The sequence below is a fragment of the Gobius niger genome, assembly GCF_951799975.1.
Source record: "Gobius niger genome assembly, chromosome: 2".
Lineage (NCBI taxonomy): Eukaryota > Metazoa > Chordata > Actinopteri > Gobiiformes > Gobiidae > Gobius > Gobius niger.
The window spans coordinates 19,746,461-19,767,634 of record NC_136853.1 but is presented as its reverse complement, the minus strand read 5'-3'; the positions used below and the strand labels follow the sequence as shown (position 1 = coordinate 19,767,634).

Sequence of the window (21,174 nt, the reverse complement as noted above, 5' to 3'; positions counted from 1 at the left end):
AAAAAATATCATTCTCCAATGTCTTGCAGCAAAATAAACCAATCTGCTATTTTGAATGATCACACAGGCCACACATCTCCACTTAAAATGAGTTAAATACACAGAAGCATCTTCAATATATCTCCCGTCAGTAGTTATTATTATTGTTGTTTTATATTATTATTATTATTATTATTATTATTATTATTATTATTATTATTATTATTATTATTATTATTATTATTTATATTTTTCCATCTCTACATGAGATCACCGTTCACAGATGATGCACTGTTGGAAAAGGCATTTATCTGGGATGAAAACAATTATGGTACAACAAGTATGAGGCTGTAGATTACTGAAACCTAAAGACCTGGATGAACCACAGCAAAATTGCATGCAGTTTGAGGTAAAACTGTGTGTAATGGAAGAACAGCACATCCCTAAGGCCGTTGTTTTTTAACCTTGTTGGGTTGTAGCATGAAAATAATCTCCTGCTAGAAAGTTTTTGAGACAGGAAGAAAATAAAAAAATAAATTAAAAAAATCTGATTCTGGAATGGAAGCTTATTTGATTCTGAACAAAAGTTGTGCCTGACACATAACATCTTCCCAACACAGTATGGAATAAATTTGAGTCTGACATGTCAGGTGAAAAAGCACAACACAGTCTCCAATGTGATTTTTGCAAGTCTATTTAACCGGTGCAAAGGTTAGCTTTTGGTGCAGTCGGGCAGTGACTTATTATTTTCATACAGCTTTAGCACTTTGTAGTTGACTCAAGTCAACTTAGTCAACTAGTACAGATGACAGCTTAAGAACATTTGTCTATGATGGACAACTCCTGTACGACAACCTTAACGGCATTAACTGTATATAAATGTATCATGATGTTGGCATGTCTTGTCTGTGCCTTACAGGGAGGAAGCCATGTTGTCAACTTACTTTGAGAGCGTAGACGATCTGCTGGCTTCCTTTGGGCCTGTGAGGGACTGCTCCAAAGATAATGGAGGCTGCAAGAAGAACTTTAAATGTGTTACGGACCGACAGCTTGACTCATCTGGGTGTATGGTAAGAGAAAAATTATGTTCTCAATAGAAGAATGAATCATTACGTCTGAAATATTACAGTCCCTGATACCAGTAACACAAATAAATGTTTGCCGAAGTATGAACACTTGCATCTGTTGAGCAGGTGTTCTTAGATACTTTGAATACAGAGAGAACAGCACTGAGCAGACCTGTATTGTAAAGCTATGAAACAGATGAGGCATCTCATTCGCTTGAGGTTGCTCGAGAGAGAACTATTAAAAGCCTGGATGAGGTTGTAATTCTGTTTACATAGCATTTGATTAGAGACATTTCTGCTAGGCTGTGTTTATCTGAAATCTTTGCAGAGTCAACTTAACACAAATTACTTGAACACAAAAAAGTTGTTGAACCCATAGTATGACTGTGAACGTCAGGAATGCAAGAGATCCGAGACACACTGTACAAAGAGTGGACTAAAAGTCCTTTATTAACATAGACCACGCCAACTCGTTTCGACTAGTGTCTTAGACTTCCGCGTCTGGCTGCATCAATTCAGAATCCTTTCACTGTAATTGACAATGTATCTAAAAAAAACTATTATATGTCTAACCCCATAACTGCTGATGATCAATAAAGTGGCCACCTGTCCGTAATCTATTCTCAGTATAATGACAGCTGTTCTGTGAGGGCCTCAGAGCTATGGTCGGAGTGTATTGGTCACTAAACAACATCATGAAGGCCAAGGAGCACCAGAGAGGTCAGGGACAAAGTAGTGGAGAAGTTTCAAGCAGTGTTAAGTTATAAAAATATTTCCTAAGATTTGAACATCTCCCGGAGCACTGTTCAATCCATCATTCAGAAATGGAAAGAGTATAGCACCACTGCAAACTTACCAAGACACGGCCGTCCACCTAAACTAACAGACCCAACAAGGAGAGCACTAGTAAGAAATACAACCAAGTGCCCCAAGATAACTCTGGAGGAGCTGTGAAGTCCTGCCGCTGAGCTGGGGGAATCTGTACATGGGACAACTATAAGTCGTATCTACACAAATCTGGCCTTCATGGACGAGTGGCAAGAAGAAGGCCATTGTTGAAAGGAGGCCATAAGAAATACTGTTTGAAGTTTGCTAGAAGTCATATGGAGGACACAGCTCCATGTGGAAGAAGGAGCTTTGGTCAGATGAGACAAAAATTAAACACTACTCATGGTCCTGAGTGCACCATCCCCAGTGTATATGGGGGGGGCATCATGCTGTGGGGCTGCTTTTCCTTAGCGGGGGAAGATTGTAAGAATGGTTGGGAAGATGGATTGAGCCAAACACAGGGACATTTTGGAGGAAAACCTGCTGGAGTCAGCAAGGGAACTGAGGCTGAGGTGGAGATTCACCTTCAGCCGGACAATGACCCTAAACACAAAGATAAATCTACAATCGAATGGTTTAAAATCAAACATAGTAATGTGTTAGAATGGCCCAGTCAAAGTCCGGACCTAAATACTGTTGAAAATCTATGGAAAGACCTGAAAACTGCCGTTCACAAACGCTCTCCTTCTAATTTGACAGAGCTTGAGTTGTTTTATAAAGAGGAATGGGCTAAAATGTCAGTCTCTACATGTGCAAATCTTGTAGGGTCATACCCAAAAGACTTAATGCTGTTATTGTAGCAAAAGGGGGTTCCACAAAGTATTCATTCATGCTGTATGAATACTTGCGCTTGTACTTTTCGGTTTTCTATTTTTTGAAGAATAACAGCATCATGTATCATTTTGATTTCACTTCACAGTTGTCTGTTACTTGTGTGTGAACTTTCAGTAAAAACATTCTGAATAAAATCTTTATGTTTATGGTTGTAAACATGACAAAATGTGCAAAAGTTCAAGGTGTATTAGTACTTTCGAGAGGAACTGTATTATGTTAGTCTTTGTAGCTTGTTCCATTTTATTTCTCTGCCAAATGTTTTCCATCATAACACAAGCCTTATTGTTACACCCGAAGGTCATAGTGAATGGTGTTTTTCCTAGCTTTCAAACAAGTCCTCGTCTTTATTCAATCTAGATAATTTATGACAAATCAACCTGGAGATTTACCGTGCAATGGGTCACCATCTCAAGGGTGTAATACCGTGCACTCGATGAGCAAAACTGTGGAGACATTTGTACATCTCCAAGCGGAATACTTATGACTTCTTGAGGTGAGAGAGAAGTGTTTAAAAATATGAATGAGAAAGAGCTCTAATAACCCTTTGGTTTGTTTGTCTAGCTTGAACACCACAAGGCCCCAAGTTATGTTTTATTAGCATTTTACACACAGCTAGAATGCAGACAGGCAGTAGACCCAGTCAACCTGGACTAAAATTATAAGTGGTTCCTCCAAGGAGAGTAATGCAGCACTGAATATGTATGAACTGAATATGTGAGGTTGTTGTAGTTATGTGGCTATTTGAAGATATGCAACGAACTACAGAAATAAGGATATCAACAAAGAAAAATTTGCCAACTTATAGAAACAACAGTATGTAATGCATATGCAACGCGTAAAGCAGCAACTTCCTTTCTCTTGGTACAGCTTGCCTTTTTCTGTGAACTGCAAAGCAAGCAAAAGGCAACCTCGAAGAGGTGACAAGGAAAGCGGCTACGGCCAAATACCTCCAACGCGTAAGGCAGGTCCTAAGAAGCAGCTCAATGGCAAGAACAAGTACCGGGCAATAAACAGCTACGCCCTGCCAGTAATCAGATACCCTGCAGCAACAAAAAGATGGTCGAACCATAGATGTTAAGACACGAAAGCTCTTAACCATCCATGGATGGTTCCACCCCAAATCTAGCATCCCGAGACTGTACGCTAGCCGTGAGGAAGGAGGCCGAGGACTAGTGAGCGTGAGAGCCACTATCCAGGGTGAAAAATCCAAGATCCATAAGTACATGAAGGACAAGGCTCCAACAGAGGACGTGATCAGGGAATGTCTCAGACAATGTGGAACAGAAGATGAGGCACTGGAGGTTCCGTCATGGGAGGACAAGCCCCTACCTGGGATGTACCACCAAAACAAAACTGAAGTGGCGGAACAACTGGCATTAAAATTGTGGATGCAAAGTAAAAACAACAAAACAACTTCAGCTGAAATACAGTTACCTTGCTGACGAGAATCCATCTTGTACCGCTCCTTTCGGACAGAACCAAAATTGATGCATGATTACTCCTTGATTTCTAACCTGATTTTTTGGTTTTAGAGAGAGAGACTCAAGGTGACTGAACACTTTCTTTTTGTGTGGGCCGAAAACAATGATCTCAGTTTTGTCTGAGTTGGAGTAGGTTGTTTTACATCCACAAACAGATCTGTTTGATGCAGTGACAGAGTGGGCCATGTTTGGGCCAGATTGATTGATTGATTGATTGATTGATTGATTGATTGATTGATTGATTGATTGATTGATTGATTGATTGATTGATTGATTGATTGATTGATTGATTGATTGATTGATTGGACATTATTGCTGTTTATTAGCTGACCCAATGGAAGCATGTACAAGTTGAATAAGACACAGACACAAATACATCCTGTCCTCGAGATAGGATTTGAACCAGTTTAGAGCAGTACCAGAGATTCCCACACAGTTTTCTAACCTGTGAAGTAAGATCCTGTCAAAGGCTACTTTTCCCTTGCTCCGCGGAAAATCCGGTTGAACACACAAAGCACTTTTTTGTATACCTTATAATGAACCTGCAACTTTGACTTGCACCATTTACGTTTGGCTTTCCGGAGCTCCTCTTTCTTTGCCCTGATCAAATCTTCATTTCTCCAAGATGCCTTTTGCCTGTTGTTAACCATTTTAACCTTGACAGGAGCAATAGTATCCAAAACATTTAAAACGCTTGATGTGTAAGAGTCCAACAGATTATCAACATTAGAACATGGGGGATTTTCATGTTCTAATGTTGAGAGAGGTAAAAATCAGTTTGTTAACTTTATTTCATGTCCATTTTTACCAGCATTACTGGTGCCTTTGCCTAGCACTAGTTATGTTTTGGGAACATTATGGTATTGTTTAGCTTGAGATTGCAAGTATCAGTTTTTCCAGTCTTACTACCAGGTTCCATTGGGAGCGTGTCATGAAGGCCCTTTTCCGTCTCTGAGGCAAAAATCCTGTCCCTTGGGCGGTCGTTTGAAAGTGGTAGAAAGACATTCTAAATATGCAGGACTACATTACAACATGAATGGCTGAAAAAATGGTATTGTATTTTATGCCTCATATTTGAAGGATATGGCCCATTTGAAAATATAATTCTCAAACCTCACAAGGAATCACATGGAGCACTTTTAATATATTTAAAGGTAACTGCAGCCATTGTTACTTATTATATTGTGACATTATGCACTCACATTGACCTACTGGGGGTTGTGTGTGTAATGTCCAAACACCTGTTGAACCCATGGTCAATGTACCATGTCATGGACAGTGTGTGTGAAAGAACTGGCATTGATGCACTCCAGGAGCTCTCCCAAGGCTGTTTCCACAAGCTCAATATTCTGTAAACATGACTTTTCCTCCTTGACTTTTCCTCTTCTCCGTTTTTAAGTCTGACAGCCAAGTGCTGAGTATAATTTTAATGTGGCACATTGTTGTACCCAGCATCAGGATTCATCTCTCTAATGAAAGTTTGGGGATGAGCAGCAGATGGTAGAATATTACTATATTTTTATTCAGTTGTTTCCTTTTTGGGATGTCTTAAGTAAAGTTGTGTGGATATTTACATGACAAGGATTTATTTTACTTGATTTATTATGCACAGCACCTACCTGCACGCACCTGACATGCGTATTTATATGTACTGTATACGTGACTGGTTAAAAAAGCAATTTTAAACACAGCCCTAATTTATGAAAGCGTATGCACATGTGTTCTTTTCCTTCTAAACCGAACCCTCCACATTCTGTACTGAATGTCAAAGCAAGTCATAACTACACAAAGTTTACGCTCATTTGGCATCTGTTGCTATGCTACTGCCGTGCTGGAATGGCATGTACTTCTATAGACCTTAGAACTACATTGGTCCTGGTTAAGGTCTGAGTTATCCATACAAGCCTTGTATTTCTGTAAGGTTGAAATTGCAGTATTTTAACATTTTGTGCATATACATCCAGCCACAAAACTTTATTGCCCTTCTAGTCATCAAAATGCGTAGCTCACTCCTAAAGCCAGGTTTTAAATGATGAGCTGCCAGAGTGCATTTGGCTTTCCACTTGGTTGACTTTAGTTTGCATAAAGACTCAACAGGGACACAGACTGGCAAACAAAAGTTTCCTTTGCTTCCTCCAGCCTTGTCTCCTCCCACTCCCACAGCTCCGCACTCACCAGTGAATCTCCATGCTGCAAATGCATTCTAATAACCCCCTTCATCTATTCATATGACACTGTTGCCTGAACATGGTTCCAAGTGTGCAATTTTGTAGCACACAGAAAAAGCGCAGGTTTATAGCGAAACTAAAGCCATTTGTAATGATTAATTATCTAATTAGCTCGTGTTATATTCCCCCAGCCTGAGGAAAGTGATGTTTTACTCCAGGCCAAAGTTGTTTAGATAAAGCATTTTGATAAATTAGGTTTATTATCGTCTTAAAGGGATGTTTTTGCACCACATGTTAAAGCTACTCTCAGCTTTTTTTTATTACTGTTTTTACTTTTTGCCTCTTAAAGCTTTTTTATTCATTGTATATAAGCTACTCAATTTACTATTTAACTGTTAGCACATTTCCTGTCTATTTTGTAGAGTGTCTCTTGAGAGCTGATGTGAATTTCTTCATTGTGACATCAATAAAGGCTTATCTACTTGCCAGACCGGCATGGTTGCTTTCCAACATTGCATTGCTATATGCACCACCTTTACAAACAGCGAGCTAAATACTTTACCTCCGCGCCTCACAAGACACCCCCCAACACACCCCTCACCCCCACTGGCCCAACACAAACACAAGCAAGTATCGCAAATGTTTGAAGCAGCATATGCAGCGATAGTTAGCGGCTAACACAGTAAGAGTTTAGCATGATAAACATCTGACCGACCTGCTTTGATGCAGCTGAAATCCTCATGAAAGTCAGTTTGTTTAATAATCCAATATCTACAGGGAGCCGTCAGGTCTTTTTCCTTCAAAGCAGGCACCGGGAGGCTGCGAGGCGTTCAAAAAAGCACTGCACTGTAAACTTAGTTCTAAACAGAAGTATTATGTTCTAAATGCCACAAAAAAAGAGAATATGTCTAAAAGGTACAACTTTGCTACATATATTATTCATAAATGATAAATGTGTGTTTCACACAAGATTAATGAGATTTTCCGTATCTCATTGAATATAGTCAGAGCAGCGTGTAGTCTATGGTGTGGATGGGAAAGAGGGGCGTGGGTGAGGGGGGGGAAGCCAGAGGCGGGGAGGGGAGCAGAGCAGGCTTAACTACTGACACCTGCTGACAAAAACACACAGCTGAGGGAAGCTTTCAATATTTCCAGAACGTTTGGTCTTATGTGAACAATGTCTAGTATATTATTGCTTAGCATGGAACATGCCTGGACGACTGAGAGTTTACTAAGACATAATGAATCAATCTTTATTCACAAAGAACAACAAAGATTGTTCAAAAATGTTAAGTGCTTTCAGTATCAGTTTTACAAATCGCACAATAGAAAACGTAAGGAATTTATTGCTATGAGGGCTTTTTGATCATCCCTTTTTATTTTGTATTCATTTGTTTATTGATTAAAAAAACAAGACAAAAGAAAAGCCACATGGCACGAAACTGAACCTCTCTGACAGAAATGACCTGATTGGAGCCACTTTTACTACAGGTCTTAAGCTCGAGGTCCAAGGTTTCTTTATTAGCGCCTGCCTTTGTTTTCAGAAGGAAATACAGCAGAACGGGAAACGAACATTATACCATTATACCATTATACCAGATACACCTCATTGACGGAGGTGAAGGAGTGGGAAGTTACGGTTCAGATTGGTAAAAATATATATTTGTTTTCTACTTACGTCGCATGAAGTGGGGTAACGTATGCAACAAGTCAATCATAAGGACCATGTAACAAACGTAAACAACAGGAAGCGAGAGCTGTGCGTTTTCTCACTGGAAATACAAAATAGTAACTACTTGAGTTTGTGTCAGATAAAGATGACAATATTAAGGTTTGCTGAACACTGTGACAAAAATGTGTTACCGAGCTTCCAAGACACTACATCCAAACATTCCAGGTGGCGAGTCAAAACCTACAGTGAAAGTCCCACCAGGTGATGTGAAGCAAACAGGTAATGCAGGAGGAGGTGGTTCTTGTCAGTGTGAGGATATGGGTTCACACACAGCCGTGGTTTGTTTAGCCACAGCACGACGTGAACAGCAGCGCATTGAGGTGTATCAGACATGATCAATAGCAGTAAAGTATTAGTGCCGTCCAGTGGTCAGATACCCAAACTGCTGTAGATTCATCTCTGTGAATAATAAACACCAAACGAAACTCGCTATAATAAAATAACGAAGTTGAATATTAAGAACTGTATTATACGAGCTTTGGTCTGCCCGAGGAAAAGCTTGGTCAGGTTTACTTCAAGAAAATGGAAGCAATGGCGCTCCTGCTTATGTGTAAATAATGAATAATGAATGATGTTCTTCTTACTTTTCTTGCCATTACTGTCTTTTCTCTTTTAATACTCTGGACCAGGATTCTGTGTCCTTACTTAAGCTTAAAACTTTCAAAACTAACTAATCAGTAAAGTTACTTTTTTTTAAAGGAGTAATCAGTCAGTAGTCTTTTTAAAGTAACCTGTGGCAACACTGGACCCGAGTGATGAAGAGGGAACTCTCCAAGAAGGGTCTGAATGCAGCCGGTGGAGAGACACGTGATCAGTGAAGCTCCACTTTTCCACAGGAAATGACATCACCTGTGTAGGACAACGCTATCTAAAACAAATCCAAACTAACCCTAATCTTAACCTTTAGGATAGTGGACTTTACGAAAGGCGTTTTATTTAGATTAATTTAAATAAATGTTGTGGAGGTGCCATCCTTTCCTGTGGCGATTACATGACTCTCCGTCGGCTGCGTTTAGACCCCCTTGAACTCTCCTTTCAGAGGGTGAGCACAGTCCTGCACAATAGGGGTGACCTTTGGTGGTATATAGTGTAATTTCCGCCCTAAAGTAGCATAAGAATAGCAGACATTGTACAATAACTTTGTACAATGGGGGTCCCAGCCAACAAAAGTTTGGGAACCCCTGATCTAAGGGACAGGTTTGGCTTTGTTGAATTACCACCTCGGATGAGTAGAAGGAAATTCATTCATGTGTCTTCAGAGAGGTTTCTACCCCCCCTGTTTTTTTTCATGTGTCTTGAGAGAGGCTTCTTTTTAGACACAGTGTGGTTTGCAAACCGGGCTTGCGGCTCACCCCAGTCGTTCCATTGGAGCAGAGAATGCATGACAATGGTGAATTACCGACAGCTATTCCCACAGCCCGCTCCCTCGGTGTGATGAATGACTCCAATCTCTCTCTACTGCTCGATTTAGCATTTCATTCAGATCCAGTAAACGAGATCTGAGCCCCCTCTCTGAAGATGGAGGAACACATGGGACGGTCTGGTGATGGAACTTAGGAAGGCAAGCTGGTATTTAGTGCACATTCATCCTCTTTCACTCCATGTCAGTGGTCCTTATGGGAGATTAAACAAGTGTTCTTGTTTTCTGTGGGAAATGAACATTTAGAGGGGGTCAGCAGAAGGTGCAGTTGACATGCACATATAGGGCTGTATGTATGAGTCAGTATAGTAGGGACGTTAGCGAGTCCTTGGGAGTCATGGTGCTAAATACAGAGTGCAAGCTGGAAAATATGCATATAACTGTTTGTGGGCGTGTTGCACCTATAATTTATCATCTGTACCGCCGAATCTGAAGCGTTGCCTCTTTCTTTTTGTACAGTTATTGCGTAATGACAAATGAAGCACATTAACACCAATAAGTGTGGGCTATTGAAATCAATACAGTTCCGTCGTGGATAGCCGGGGCTTGTCTGCACCCAACCTGCATGCCCTGTTTCTCCTTTTACCCATTGCTTATGTTTTTCAACACATAAGCCAGTCTTCACACAATCAACTCTGATATATGGTCAGGGATATTTTTTTTTTAGATAAGATGTATACAATTTTTTTACGCTATACTTTTTGTGGTATGCTTTTGAAAATGTAACAGCGGCATGGGTTGTTTTAAACTTACTTGATGTCGCTTTATTATCCCAACAAATGTGGGTAAAGTGCTAATGTAGTTCAAGTTAATATGGTAATGGCGACAATGGTAACGCCATGGCAACAACCTGTCAGTTCTTTTTAACTGTCCTTTTGTTGTTTTCTTTCTACTGATGGTCTCTAATCAAAACACTTGTTTACCTGGTGGATGGAGCTTCACACTAGTCCTAATACAGGATAGCAGAAGATGTTTCCGCAGAATTTCAATGGCAGGGTGGTGGGAAGATATTTTGGCTAGGGGTGCTGAGAGACCCCAAAACACTATGTCTTTGCTTATTTCCTATTTATTTTATATGGCCTGTTATGCATAAACTTCCATCAGGGGGTGCTGTAGCGCCCACAGCACCCTGGGTTCCAACAGCCTTGGGCCATGGCAAGAATTGGTAAGAGTTACACAATAGTAAATAATAAATAATTCTAAAATTCAGAAAAAATCCTTTATTTTTTATTTTTTTATGTTTACTTAAAGGCTCTGTATCCGATTATTTTGTAATTGCAGAATAAAATGTGTTTTAGTTTAGTGAGTGAATGAGTTTGGTTTAATCTTTATTCAATCCCTCTTTCAATGTGTGAAGAAACCAAACTCAAGTACAGGTTCTTTAAGGGTAATAAGACGATGGCCAAGCATCTTAGCATATACATAATCACGGCCTGATCTTTAAATGAGGTGATATTCTCTGCTGTGTTGTGTCAGTGGCTGAGCTCTGGGTCATAGACTGAAAGTAAACGCTGGTTCTGAGAACTTTAGTGATTCTGTGGCCAAAAACGCTTTTTCTTGCAGATGTGTTTGTAACTCAGTAATTCAAGTTAATGCGTACCTGTCTAGTCGTTGTGCGTGACCAAAGATGTTGTTAGCATTTGGCCTCTCCCAGCACATTCCTATAGCTCCAAACGGGGGTTGAAGTTTGAAGCGACCAAGCTCTTCCACGGGCACAAAGACCAGACAGGTACACATCAACTCGTCTAAGCTCAGGTAAGAACATATCTCAGTATGGAAGAACAGTGGCCTGTTCCTTTAAGAAATTGTGCTAATTCCCCTTTTTTTGGGCTCTTGATAAAATGTGAAACGAAATTTCAGTTTGTATTTTTGTAAAACATACTTGACCTTATTTATTTAGCTTTTCCTCAAAGCATTTTAACTTTGCACAACTAACATTATATTGTTCATGAATTTGTTCATAAAAACATTGTTCTTGCCTCAACATTACATTGAATTTAACACTTCAACTGGGACTGAGATATTTTTGCTCTTTGTTTTTGCTAAAATCTTTTGTTTATGGAGATTTATGACAGTTTGATTATTAACAGTGAGTCATTAATTTTGTCAAGTACAATTACATGCACAAGTGCTGAGCTTTTAACTGTTGTCCTCATTATATTAACAAATTCCTCCAAATTAGACGAATAAGAGAAATAAATGAATGCAGTATTTTAAGTCAGTCTGGTTCAGAATAAAATCTGACTTGTTTGTTCTGAAAACAATAAAACTAAATTTACACTTTGAAATATGAAAAGAAATAGCAGTCTTTGATTTAAAGGAGAAATCATCTCGCTCTGAACTTGCCATTATCAACAGACAATAAGTGTATCACAAAACCATTAGGACCAAAATGTTGAAGCCTTATTATCCAAATATTAACTAAACCACAACTTGCTTCCCTTGAACCAGGCCTTATCAACTTCAGCAGAGAAAACACAAGTGACCTGCGTATCGTCACTGGTCCCTGTGCAATACTGTAGTTTGAGAGCCACTGCCATACATTCTCTCTCCTCTCCCATTCCCTTTTCCAACAGGCCCACCTTTTGTCCCCTCTCTGCCTTATTGATATCTGTCTTGCTCCTAAGTGCTGTCTGATCTTGATTAAAATGCGCTGACTGACCTCTGCTCCTGATCTGGTTCCCCTCTCTTCTCTCTCTCTCTTCTTTTCAGTGTCCTGAGGGGCTGAGGCCAATGAAGGATGGGTCCGGTTGCTATGACTACTCCCGGGGCATAGACTGCACTGACGGCTTCAACGGCGGCTGCGAACAGCTGTGTCTCCAACAGCTCGTGCCCCTGGAGGTTGACCCCAGTTCCAGCAACGTGCTCATGTTTTGCGGGTGAGAATAAATCACTGGCCATAGAGTAAAAAGGTGCTTCCGCTATCACGCAGAATGGAAATGAAACGTGATGTTTCATTCTGGAGATAGCCACAGACCACAGGATATAACTGTAATAACCTATTTGTATGCAAATGTTAAGCCAGAATGATTAAGGTCAGGACACGTTTGCATTTGCACTTTTGGTAACTGTGAGAAGACACAGTATTTTGGATTTATTATAGTTCAGTCTTATTCGATTTACATGAAAAATGTCCATCCTGAACAATATAGTTTAACAAAGCAAGCATGCTTCACAGCAAGAAGGTCTCGAGTTCAGTGCCTGTGTAGGTTTCCCCCGGATGCTTCGGTTTCCCTGCACTAAACGTACAATAGGTTCTCCTCTGGGGAAGAGATTCGTAATCCCAGGAGATGAATAAAATCAAATTAAACTAAAAAGAATGGTCAGTTCAGGACATATTGGACATATTGGACATATTGGACAGTTCAGTGGTAAAAGGAAACTGATATATTCATAATAGACTTTTGTACTGTATATACAGTTGGGCTCAAAGGTTTACATTCCCTGGCAGAATCTTTTTTTTTAAACTATTTTTCAAAGAATATGAAAGATAACACAAAACCTTTTTTTTTCTTCATTCATAGTTTGTGGTTGTGTGTGAAGCCATATATGGTCAAACAACTGAGTTTATTTTATTTTTTTAAGGAATACGCCATCATTTTTGCATACTGAGATATGTTCTTACCTTAACTTTGTGAGTTGATGTGCATCTGTCTGGTCTTTACGCGTTCACTCAGTCATGTAAACAGAGCACAGACGGCATTAGCATTTAGCCTCTCCTCTTTTCATCTATGGATTCAAACGGAGGTGAAGTTAGAAGCTCTTCCACGTTTCCCCTATTTAAATACGGTTACATGAGCCTGTACACAATCCAAGTATAGTCACGCAAAATAAACATTTTCTAAGTGGATAAAAACGGGAACGACTACGCCTATGCTACTATATTGCAAGGCCTAGTAATATTACTTGGCCTTGCAATATAGTTCCCCTTTTTTGCGTGGCTATACTTGGATTGTGTACAGGCTCCTAACCGTATTTAAATAGGGAAAACGTGGAAGAGCTTGGTCGCTTCTAACTTCACCTCCGTTTGGATCCATAGATCAGAAGAGGAGAGGCAACAAGCTAACACCGTCTGTGCCCTGTTTACGTGACTGAGAGCACGCATAAAGACCAGACAGATACACATCAACTCGTCTAAGCTCAGGCAAGAACATATCTCAGTATTTAAAAACGATGGCCTATTTAAATCATAATGAAAAATGAAAGCATCAAATTGACACCGCCCCCTTTAACTTCAACAACAGCTTGGAGTCTTTTGTGGCAGTTGTTGATGAGGTTCTTTATTTATCCTGAGGGTAAAGCGGCCCATTCCTTCTTGACAAAAAGCCTCCAGTTCCTATAAGTTCCCGGGCTGTCTTGCATGAACTGCACGGTTGAGCTCTCCCCACAGTGATTCAGTGATATTGAGGTCGGGAGACTGAGATGGACACTAACATGACCTTCACTTTATTCTGCTGGAGCCAGTGGCATCAGCGAACCACCCCCATATTTCACAGTTGGTATGGTGCACTTTTTAGTTGTCAACAAGGCCAACGATGAAATCCTGCCCGGGTATGTAAACGTTGGAGCGCAATCGTATACTAAAACTACAGCTTGTCCAGATTGTGTGCACTCTCCATTGTAGCAACCCCATGCTGTCTCCGTATAGCGTCTCCTCCACATTTTTCTCCCTTTAACCTTAAGCATTAAGAGCTTTGCCGGGCCGTCACTGTGTACATTAGATTGAGTGTCTGTGTCCGTCTCTCAGGTGCGTGCAGGAATACAAATTGTCAGTGGACGGGCGCTCGTGTGTGCTGCAGTCAGACAACTGTGAAGGAGTCAAGTGCCCACGGCAGGATGTCCACTTCAATGACACCCTGTTCGGAGAGATTCTGCACGGATACAACAACAAAACGCAACAAGTCAACCAGGGACAGATCTTTCAGATGACCTTCCGGTAAACTAGCACGCACTCCCACTTTTCTTTCCGAGGGTGACAAAGTTTGGACGGGTTTTTTTTTAAATTTTAGACAACTTGACTTCATGCGATCCACATTCCTGAAAGAGAGAGCGTGTTGAAAAAATGAAGAGCGAATACGAACTACATTTGAGCTTAGATTAAAACACAAACAAGCATATTTGCTGTTGAAACAAGGAAGGAAAAAAAGAAATGCATTGTCACTCTTATTACTTTGCACAAACAGGCATAGAAGAAAAGGAAATTTGCATAAGTAATAATATAATGATACACCTTAAGCATGTGGACCCTGATTTAAATGTGTTGCTACCTTCAATATCAAACTTTAAAGTTGTTTTCACTGCTTTCTCCGACACTTTCCTGTACACGTCTCAGGTGGGACTTTTTTTTTTCTCCTTTCCTTAACTGTTTGCACTTCTCTCTACCAACACCTTCTGTCAACAGTAGTTTGGGCTGCCTTTTATCAGTTTGCTGTTGTGGGATGTATTGAAATGCAGTGGTTCACAGCTGAGCCTCTCGGAGGATCAGTGGTGCAGCGGTGGGGTTTTGCACTGCGAGCGCGTGTATGTATTCTTTACATGCGGAAATATGAGAGTGCGCAGAGTGAATAGGGAACCGGGGGAGCGTGGCAGTTCAGCGGGGATTGGACTGATCCCATAGCTGTCCCTGCTAAACTGTCAGACCTGGCTTTCAGTGATAAGTGCCGCACTGTGGAGGAATGCACCAGTAATCTATAATAAGAACCTATCTATGCGCGAGTGGAGAATGTTCATAGGAAACAGACACCGATAACTGGTTGGCACAGTTGTAGCTTTTACACTTGCTTGATGTTGCATGTGAAATTTCCCATCATGACTTTGGCCAACTCTATGTTGATATTCTATAAACCTATTACACTGAAATTTTCTACCGATTTAACCCAGCGCTAGCATCATGCTGTGTAATCTTTGCTTATGCCTTTGTCGGCTTCCTTCAGATATGAATTGAAAAGTAGTAGCTCGCGGACATGGAAAAAAACGGTTCATTACACCTCTTGGGTCTGTAAGTCTAGTCATTAAAACATGGAAAATACAGTATATCCACGATGTGTTTGAATGAAATGTGTGTGTAGTATGTGGATCAGAGATACTTCTGAGCTTTTATGCAGACAGTGTGTAGAAAGTATGAAGTACGTTACTACAAAGGTGACGAGGACGTGTGGGAATAAACCCGCGGGTGGGATCACTAATGGGTATTTACAATAACAGAGTCAGATCTAAAGGGCAACAGATCGCCACAGACATCACACACACGCCCACTGCACAGTCAGCACAGCCCACTCCCCTCTGGTCGCCGGTTCAGGCCACTGCCTTAGTTTCGTACCCACCTCTATTAAGCTACTGAACTCAAGGGATTATTTTTTTTTCAAGCAGTGATTAACAATGGCTGGCTGTGTTTGTTATGTGTATGACTGACTGGCATACACATGATGAATAAATATATTGTTTCCTGCTGACACTCAGACATGGTCAACCCAGTGCCCTGCAGGCCCCTCCCCATTCTGAATTTTGCCTTTCAGATTCAGGAAACTTCATTCATCTCAGGAGGGCACTTAAGTTTGCTTTTAGGAATAAGAACATGTAAAAACATACAAATCCACAACGTGCCAGGCATAAATGATCCCATGTTTATTCCTGAGTTTGTGTGAGGTGCATTAAAATAAGTATTACGCGTTCTTTTGTTTGTATTTTTTGCTTTTGCTTTTTTTCCCCCTCTTTATATGCCTATTCTTGCTAAATGTAAATTACAAGAAGAGGTTACAGGGCATGCAGGTCTGTCCGCCCCAGGTCTCAGGCCAGAAAATAAAGCTGCAGAGAATGGGTGGTTATAATGTTTGTCAAGTGTTCTTAATGTGCTCTTGAGGTGTTGCTTGTTTGAGTTAACATAGTCTGCCACAGCTGCTGTACGTAATAATACACTGTAGGCTTTTAACCACAAATTGCATAATTGCTCGTGAGTAATAGCCATCTGTTTTCCTTTTGCTAAAAATATAAGCTTTTATCCATTTCCAACATTTTAACTTCATGTTCGGGTAATATTCATGTGCATCCTCTCCGATCACCTCAGTGTATCCAAGGCCTGAAGCTAAAGTGATTTCAGTTACCAGTGTGGTGGATTTTACTGGAGTCCATTTGTGTGAGGGGAAAGTAAAAAAGCCTCACTCTTTTCATCTGAACATGCCCAAGAGAGACACCCGAGCAGCCTCGCACATCTTATTAAAATGTTGCAGGACAAACTACGAAGTATTTCTCCCACTGTGAGTTAAACACTGTCCATGTCCTGCCTTGTTCTAGCAAAGACTTACTCAGCTGAAAATGCATTTAAGTGCCTACATAATGTTGAATAGAGTATTTGTACCTTAGGAAAAGAGAAAGATTTGAGCTGTATTTTCTATGCACACCTTTTAGCACATCACACTTATTTGAGGCGGTTCAGTTCAATCTAGCAGACTGTGTTGATCCGTTTGCTCCAGGGCGATGCAGAGAACAGTGCTCCCTCTGACTCCAGTCATTCACCCTGTTACATCAAAGTAAGGCTAGGAGAAGGATTTTCCCATATAGGCTAAAGCTCTGCAGGGAACAGATTTACTCTAGTCAAACAACTCGCTCACCCCGAGACATATTAGGCAAACAAAACATGATCCAGGGGGACAAAACGCTGTCTGGCAGTCCTCATTATCAGGGGGCGAGTGTTACCTTTTTTACATTTTTATCCGACAAGACAGCCAGCGTAAGTCTATTCTTTTTCCAGGCTTTATTGAAAGTCATATAGTTTTCTTATGTCAACACATTTCACCTTAAATAACACAAAGCAGACAATGGCAATTATGGAGAGATTTTCTTCAACGGAGGCACTTTCTCAAGACTGTAATCTACCAAAGTGCAAGGCCATAGCTCACTCCAAATCTTTTCAGACAGGGACATCTTGCAGTTCTTACCACAAAAGAATACGACTAATAATATTTACTGGTGGATTAGAATGATTTTATAGACCTTATGCGCAGTCAGCTGAGCTTCACCGATATCTCTCTGAAACGACAGAATCAGCTCTCACCGCAAACTTCGTTAAATGTTGCATCCACTTAGGCGCCACACTGTTTGCTGCATGCGTTCGTTATAAAAGGGCATTCTTGGCACTTATTCCAGAAATCAGTGTAGCGCACCAATCGTTCGCTCTGAGAGGTTTGTGAAACACTCACCTCTCCTCGCAAAGCCTAATTTGCAGTTGATCTCCTTAATAATAATAAACTATAGTGTAGCTTCAAAACCCACCTTCAACCTGTCATAACGAGGTCGGTTTGCAAAGTTTTCACGGTGCCTTTGCTTTCCATCACGGTGACCTCGCCAGGATCAACTGTTTTTTAGGGTTTCTGGTTGGTGTTTTTTTTTTGATGGAATGTATGTGTAACCATGGAGATCTATGCAGAGACCAGAAAGAGCGTTCCAACTGTTTTGTGTTGTACTTCATTATCATGGCGATGTTTATTTTGAACAGTAATGCATTGTTTTGTACTATTTTACCTCATTACTCGTGCATTTCTCCATTGTGAGATCAATAAAGCCTTATCTTAGCTGATCTTGCTACCTCCATAGAGAAAAGGTAATACTCAGACAGAATCATTTGTGAAAATGGCAGCACACGCGGCTCATAGGCATAAACACAGACAACATAATTTCCATGCGTCTGATAAGCTGGTGTAATTATGTCCTTGGTGTGCACGCCGGCTTCACTGGAGCGCACCATCCACAAACATTACACAACCACATCTTCACGCTTAATGAGTAGCCATGAGCCATCTCTGCAGACTGCTCAGGTGAAGGGTTAAGCTGCTCAAGGTTGATGAGGATAGTCTGAGCTCGCTTTCCAAAAATAAATGATGTGCAGAGCTAAGCGTCAAGCATTTTTGCTATTTCCTAAGACGTGTATGAAGAGGTGCATACTTATATGACATTGAATGTCTAAATGACTGTCTCCAGTTTGAAATCCCTCAAATGGTTCTTCTGAGTAGCTGACTGCAATGGCAGTGGCTCTGATATTGAAAAATGGGGGGGATTTGCTCTTGCTCATTGAAACAACAAATGACTGTGAGTCACTGCAATTTAACTTACCATTTGTTTTACACCATGATCATACACACTGAAGTCGCACAAGCATGCATTAGAAATTCAAACTCATTTTTTAGTCAATTTTCTATTAACACTGTGCAGCACGATACTCCATGCATAATAATCAATACGTAATGCAAAAATGTATTAGCTGTGTCAACATTTATTGGGCCTAAAATTACAAAGTATGAAATGTGTAGGTGATATAGATTCAATGTAATGAACGAAATGCATTAGACGACTTTCAAACAACAACTCTAACTTTGACCTCATTGTGGGTCACGTCATATTTTTCCTCTTTGTGCAAAGAATGAAAGGGTAGACTCAAGATATGCTTTAAAATAGTGTCATGTCATAATCACATTTAGAAAACATTCAATGATAATGCAGAAGCCATTTAGATTGCATTCCTCAGTGAGGTCATTAACACACAGTGATGTCATTAACACACAGTGATGTCATTAACACACAGTGATGTCATTAACACACAGTGAGGTCATTAACACACAGTGATTTCATAAACACACAGTGATGTCATTAATACACAGTGATGTCATTAACACACAGTGATGTCATTAACACACAGTGAGGTCATTAACACACAGTGAGGTCATAAACACACAGTGATGTCATTAATACACAGTAATGTCATAAACACACAGTGAGGTCATTAACACACAGTGATGTCATTAACACACAGTGATGTCATTAACGCACAGTGAGGTCATTAACACACAGTGAGGTCATAAACACACAGTGATGTCATTAATACACAGTGATGTCATTAATACACAGTGATGTCATTAACACACAGTGAGGTCATAAACACACAGTGATGTCATTAATACACAGTGATGTCATTAACACACAGTGATGTCATTAACACACAGTGATGTCATTAATACACAGTGAGGTCATAAACACACAGTGATGTCATTAATACACAGTGATGTCATTAATACACAGTGATGTCATTAACACACAGTGAGGTCATAAACACACAGTGATGTCATTAATACACAGTGATGTCATTAACACACAGTGATGTCATTAATACACAGTGAGGTCATAAACACACAGTGATGTCATTAATACACAGTGATGTCATTAACACACAGTGATGTCATTAACACACAGTGAGGTCATAAACACACAGTGATGTCATTAATACACAGTGATATCATTAACACACAGTGATGTCATTAATACACAGTGATGTCATTAACACACAGTGAGGTCATAAACACACAGTGATGTCATTAATACACAGTGATGTCATTAAAGGGACTATAAGGAGTTTAAAAATGTTAAAATTAAGTATTTTCCTCGCCCTACATGTTCCAGCCATGTCCTAATGTGTAGAATGAGCTCAGACCTGTTCACCACAACTGCCTCTAAAATCCTGTACGGTCACTCAAAAATGTGTCACTTCGGCCCGAATTGCCGTCATGCACGAGCTTAATATAGAAGGTGCAGTTACACATATGGCCTGAGGTGGCAGTAGTGAGTATAAAATGGCCAACTTGCTTCCAGCCCCTTTAACACACAGTGAGGTCATAAACACACAGTGATGTCATAAACACACAGTGATGTCATTAATACACAGTGATGTCATTAATACACAGTGATGTCATAAACACACAGTGAGGTCATTAACACACAGTGAGGTCATTAACACACAGTGAGGTCATAAACACACAGTGAGGTCAGTAACACACAGTGAGGTCATTAACACACAGTGAGGTCATAAACACACAGTGAGGTCATAAACACACAGTGATGTCATTAACACACAGTGATGTCATTAATACACAGTGATGTCATTAATACACAGTGATGTCATAAACACACAGTGAGGTCATTAACACACAGTGAGGTCATTAACACACAGTGAGGTCATAAACACACAGTGAGGTCAGTAACACACAGTGAGGTCATTAACACACAGTGAGGTCATAAACACACAGTGAGGTCATAAACACACAGTGATGTCATTAACACACAGTGATGTCATTAATACACAGTGATGTCATAAACACACAGTGAGGTCATAAACACACAGTGATGTCATTAACACACAGTGATGTCATTAATACACAGTGATGTCATTAATACACAGTGATGTCATAAACACACAGTGAGGTCATTAACACACAGTGAGGTCATTAACACACAGTGAGGTCATAAACACACAGTGAGGTCAGTAACACACAGTGAGGTCATTAACACACAGTGAGGTCATAAACACACAGTGAGGTCATTAACACACAGTGATGTCATTAACACACAGTGAGGTCATTAACACACAGTGAGGTCATTAACACACAGTGATGTCATTAACACAGTGAGGTCATAAACACACAGTGAGGTCATAAACACACAGTGATGTCATTAACACACAGTGATGTCATAAACACATAGTGATGTCATTAACACATAGTGATGTCATTAACACATAGTGATGTCATTAACACACAGTGATGTCATAAACACACAGTGAGGTCATTAACACACAGTGAGGTCATTAACACACAGTGAGGTCATTAACACACAGTGAGGTCAT

General features: G+C 40.3%; 1 protein-coding gene across 1 annotated transcript in view; it reads left to right on the top strand.

Annotated features, from left to right (window-relative positions):
- astn2 (astrotactin 2) overlaps positions 1 to 21,174 on the top strand; it is a 294,590-nt gene that overhangs the window by 204,375 nt on the left and 69,041 nt on the right. Inside the window, exons 11-13 of the mRNA XM_079580868.1 lie at positions 899 to 1,049; positions 12,222 to 12,388; positions 14,257 to 14,445. Coding sequence (XP_079436994.1) covers positions 899 to 1,049; positions 12,222 to 12,388; positions 14,257 to 14,445 — 507 coding nt within the window. The remainder of the gene's footprint in view (positions 1 to 898; positions 1,050 to 12,221; positions 12,389 to 14,256; positions 14,446 to 21,174) is intronic.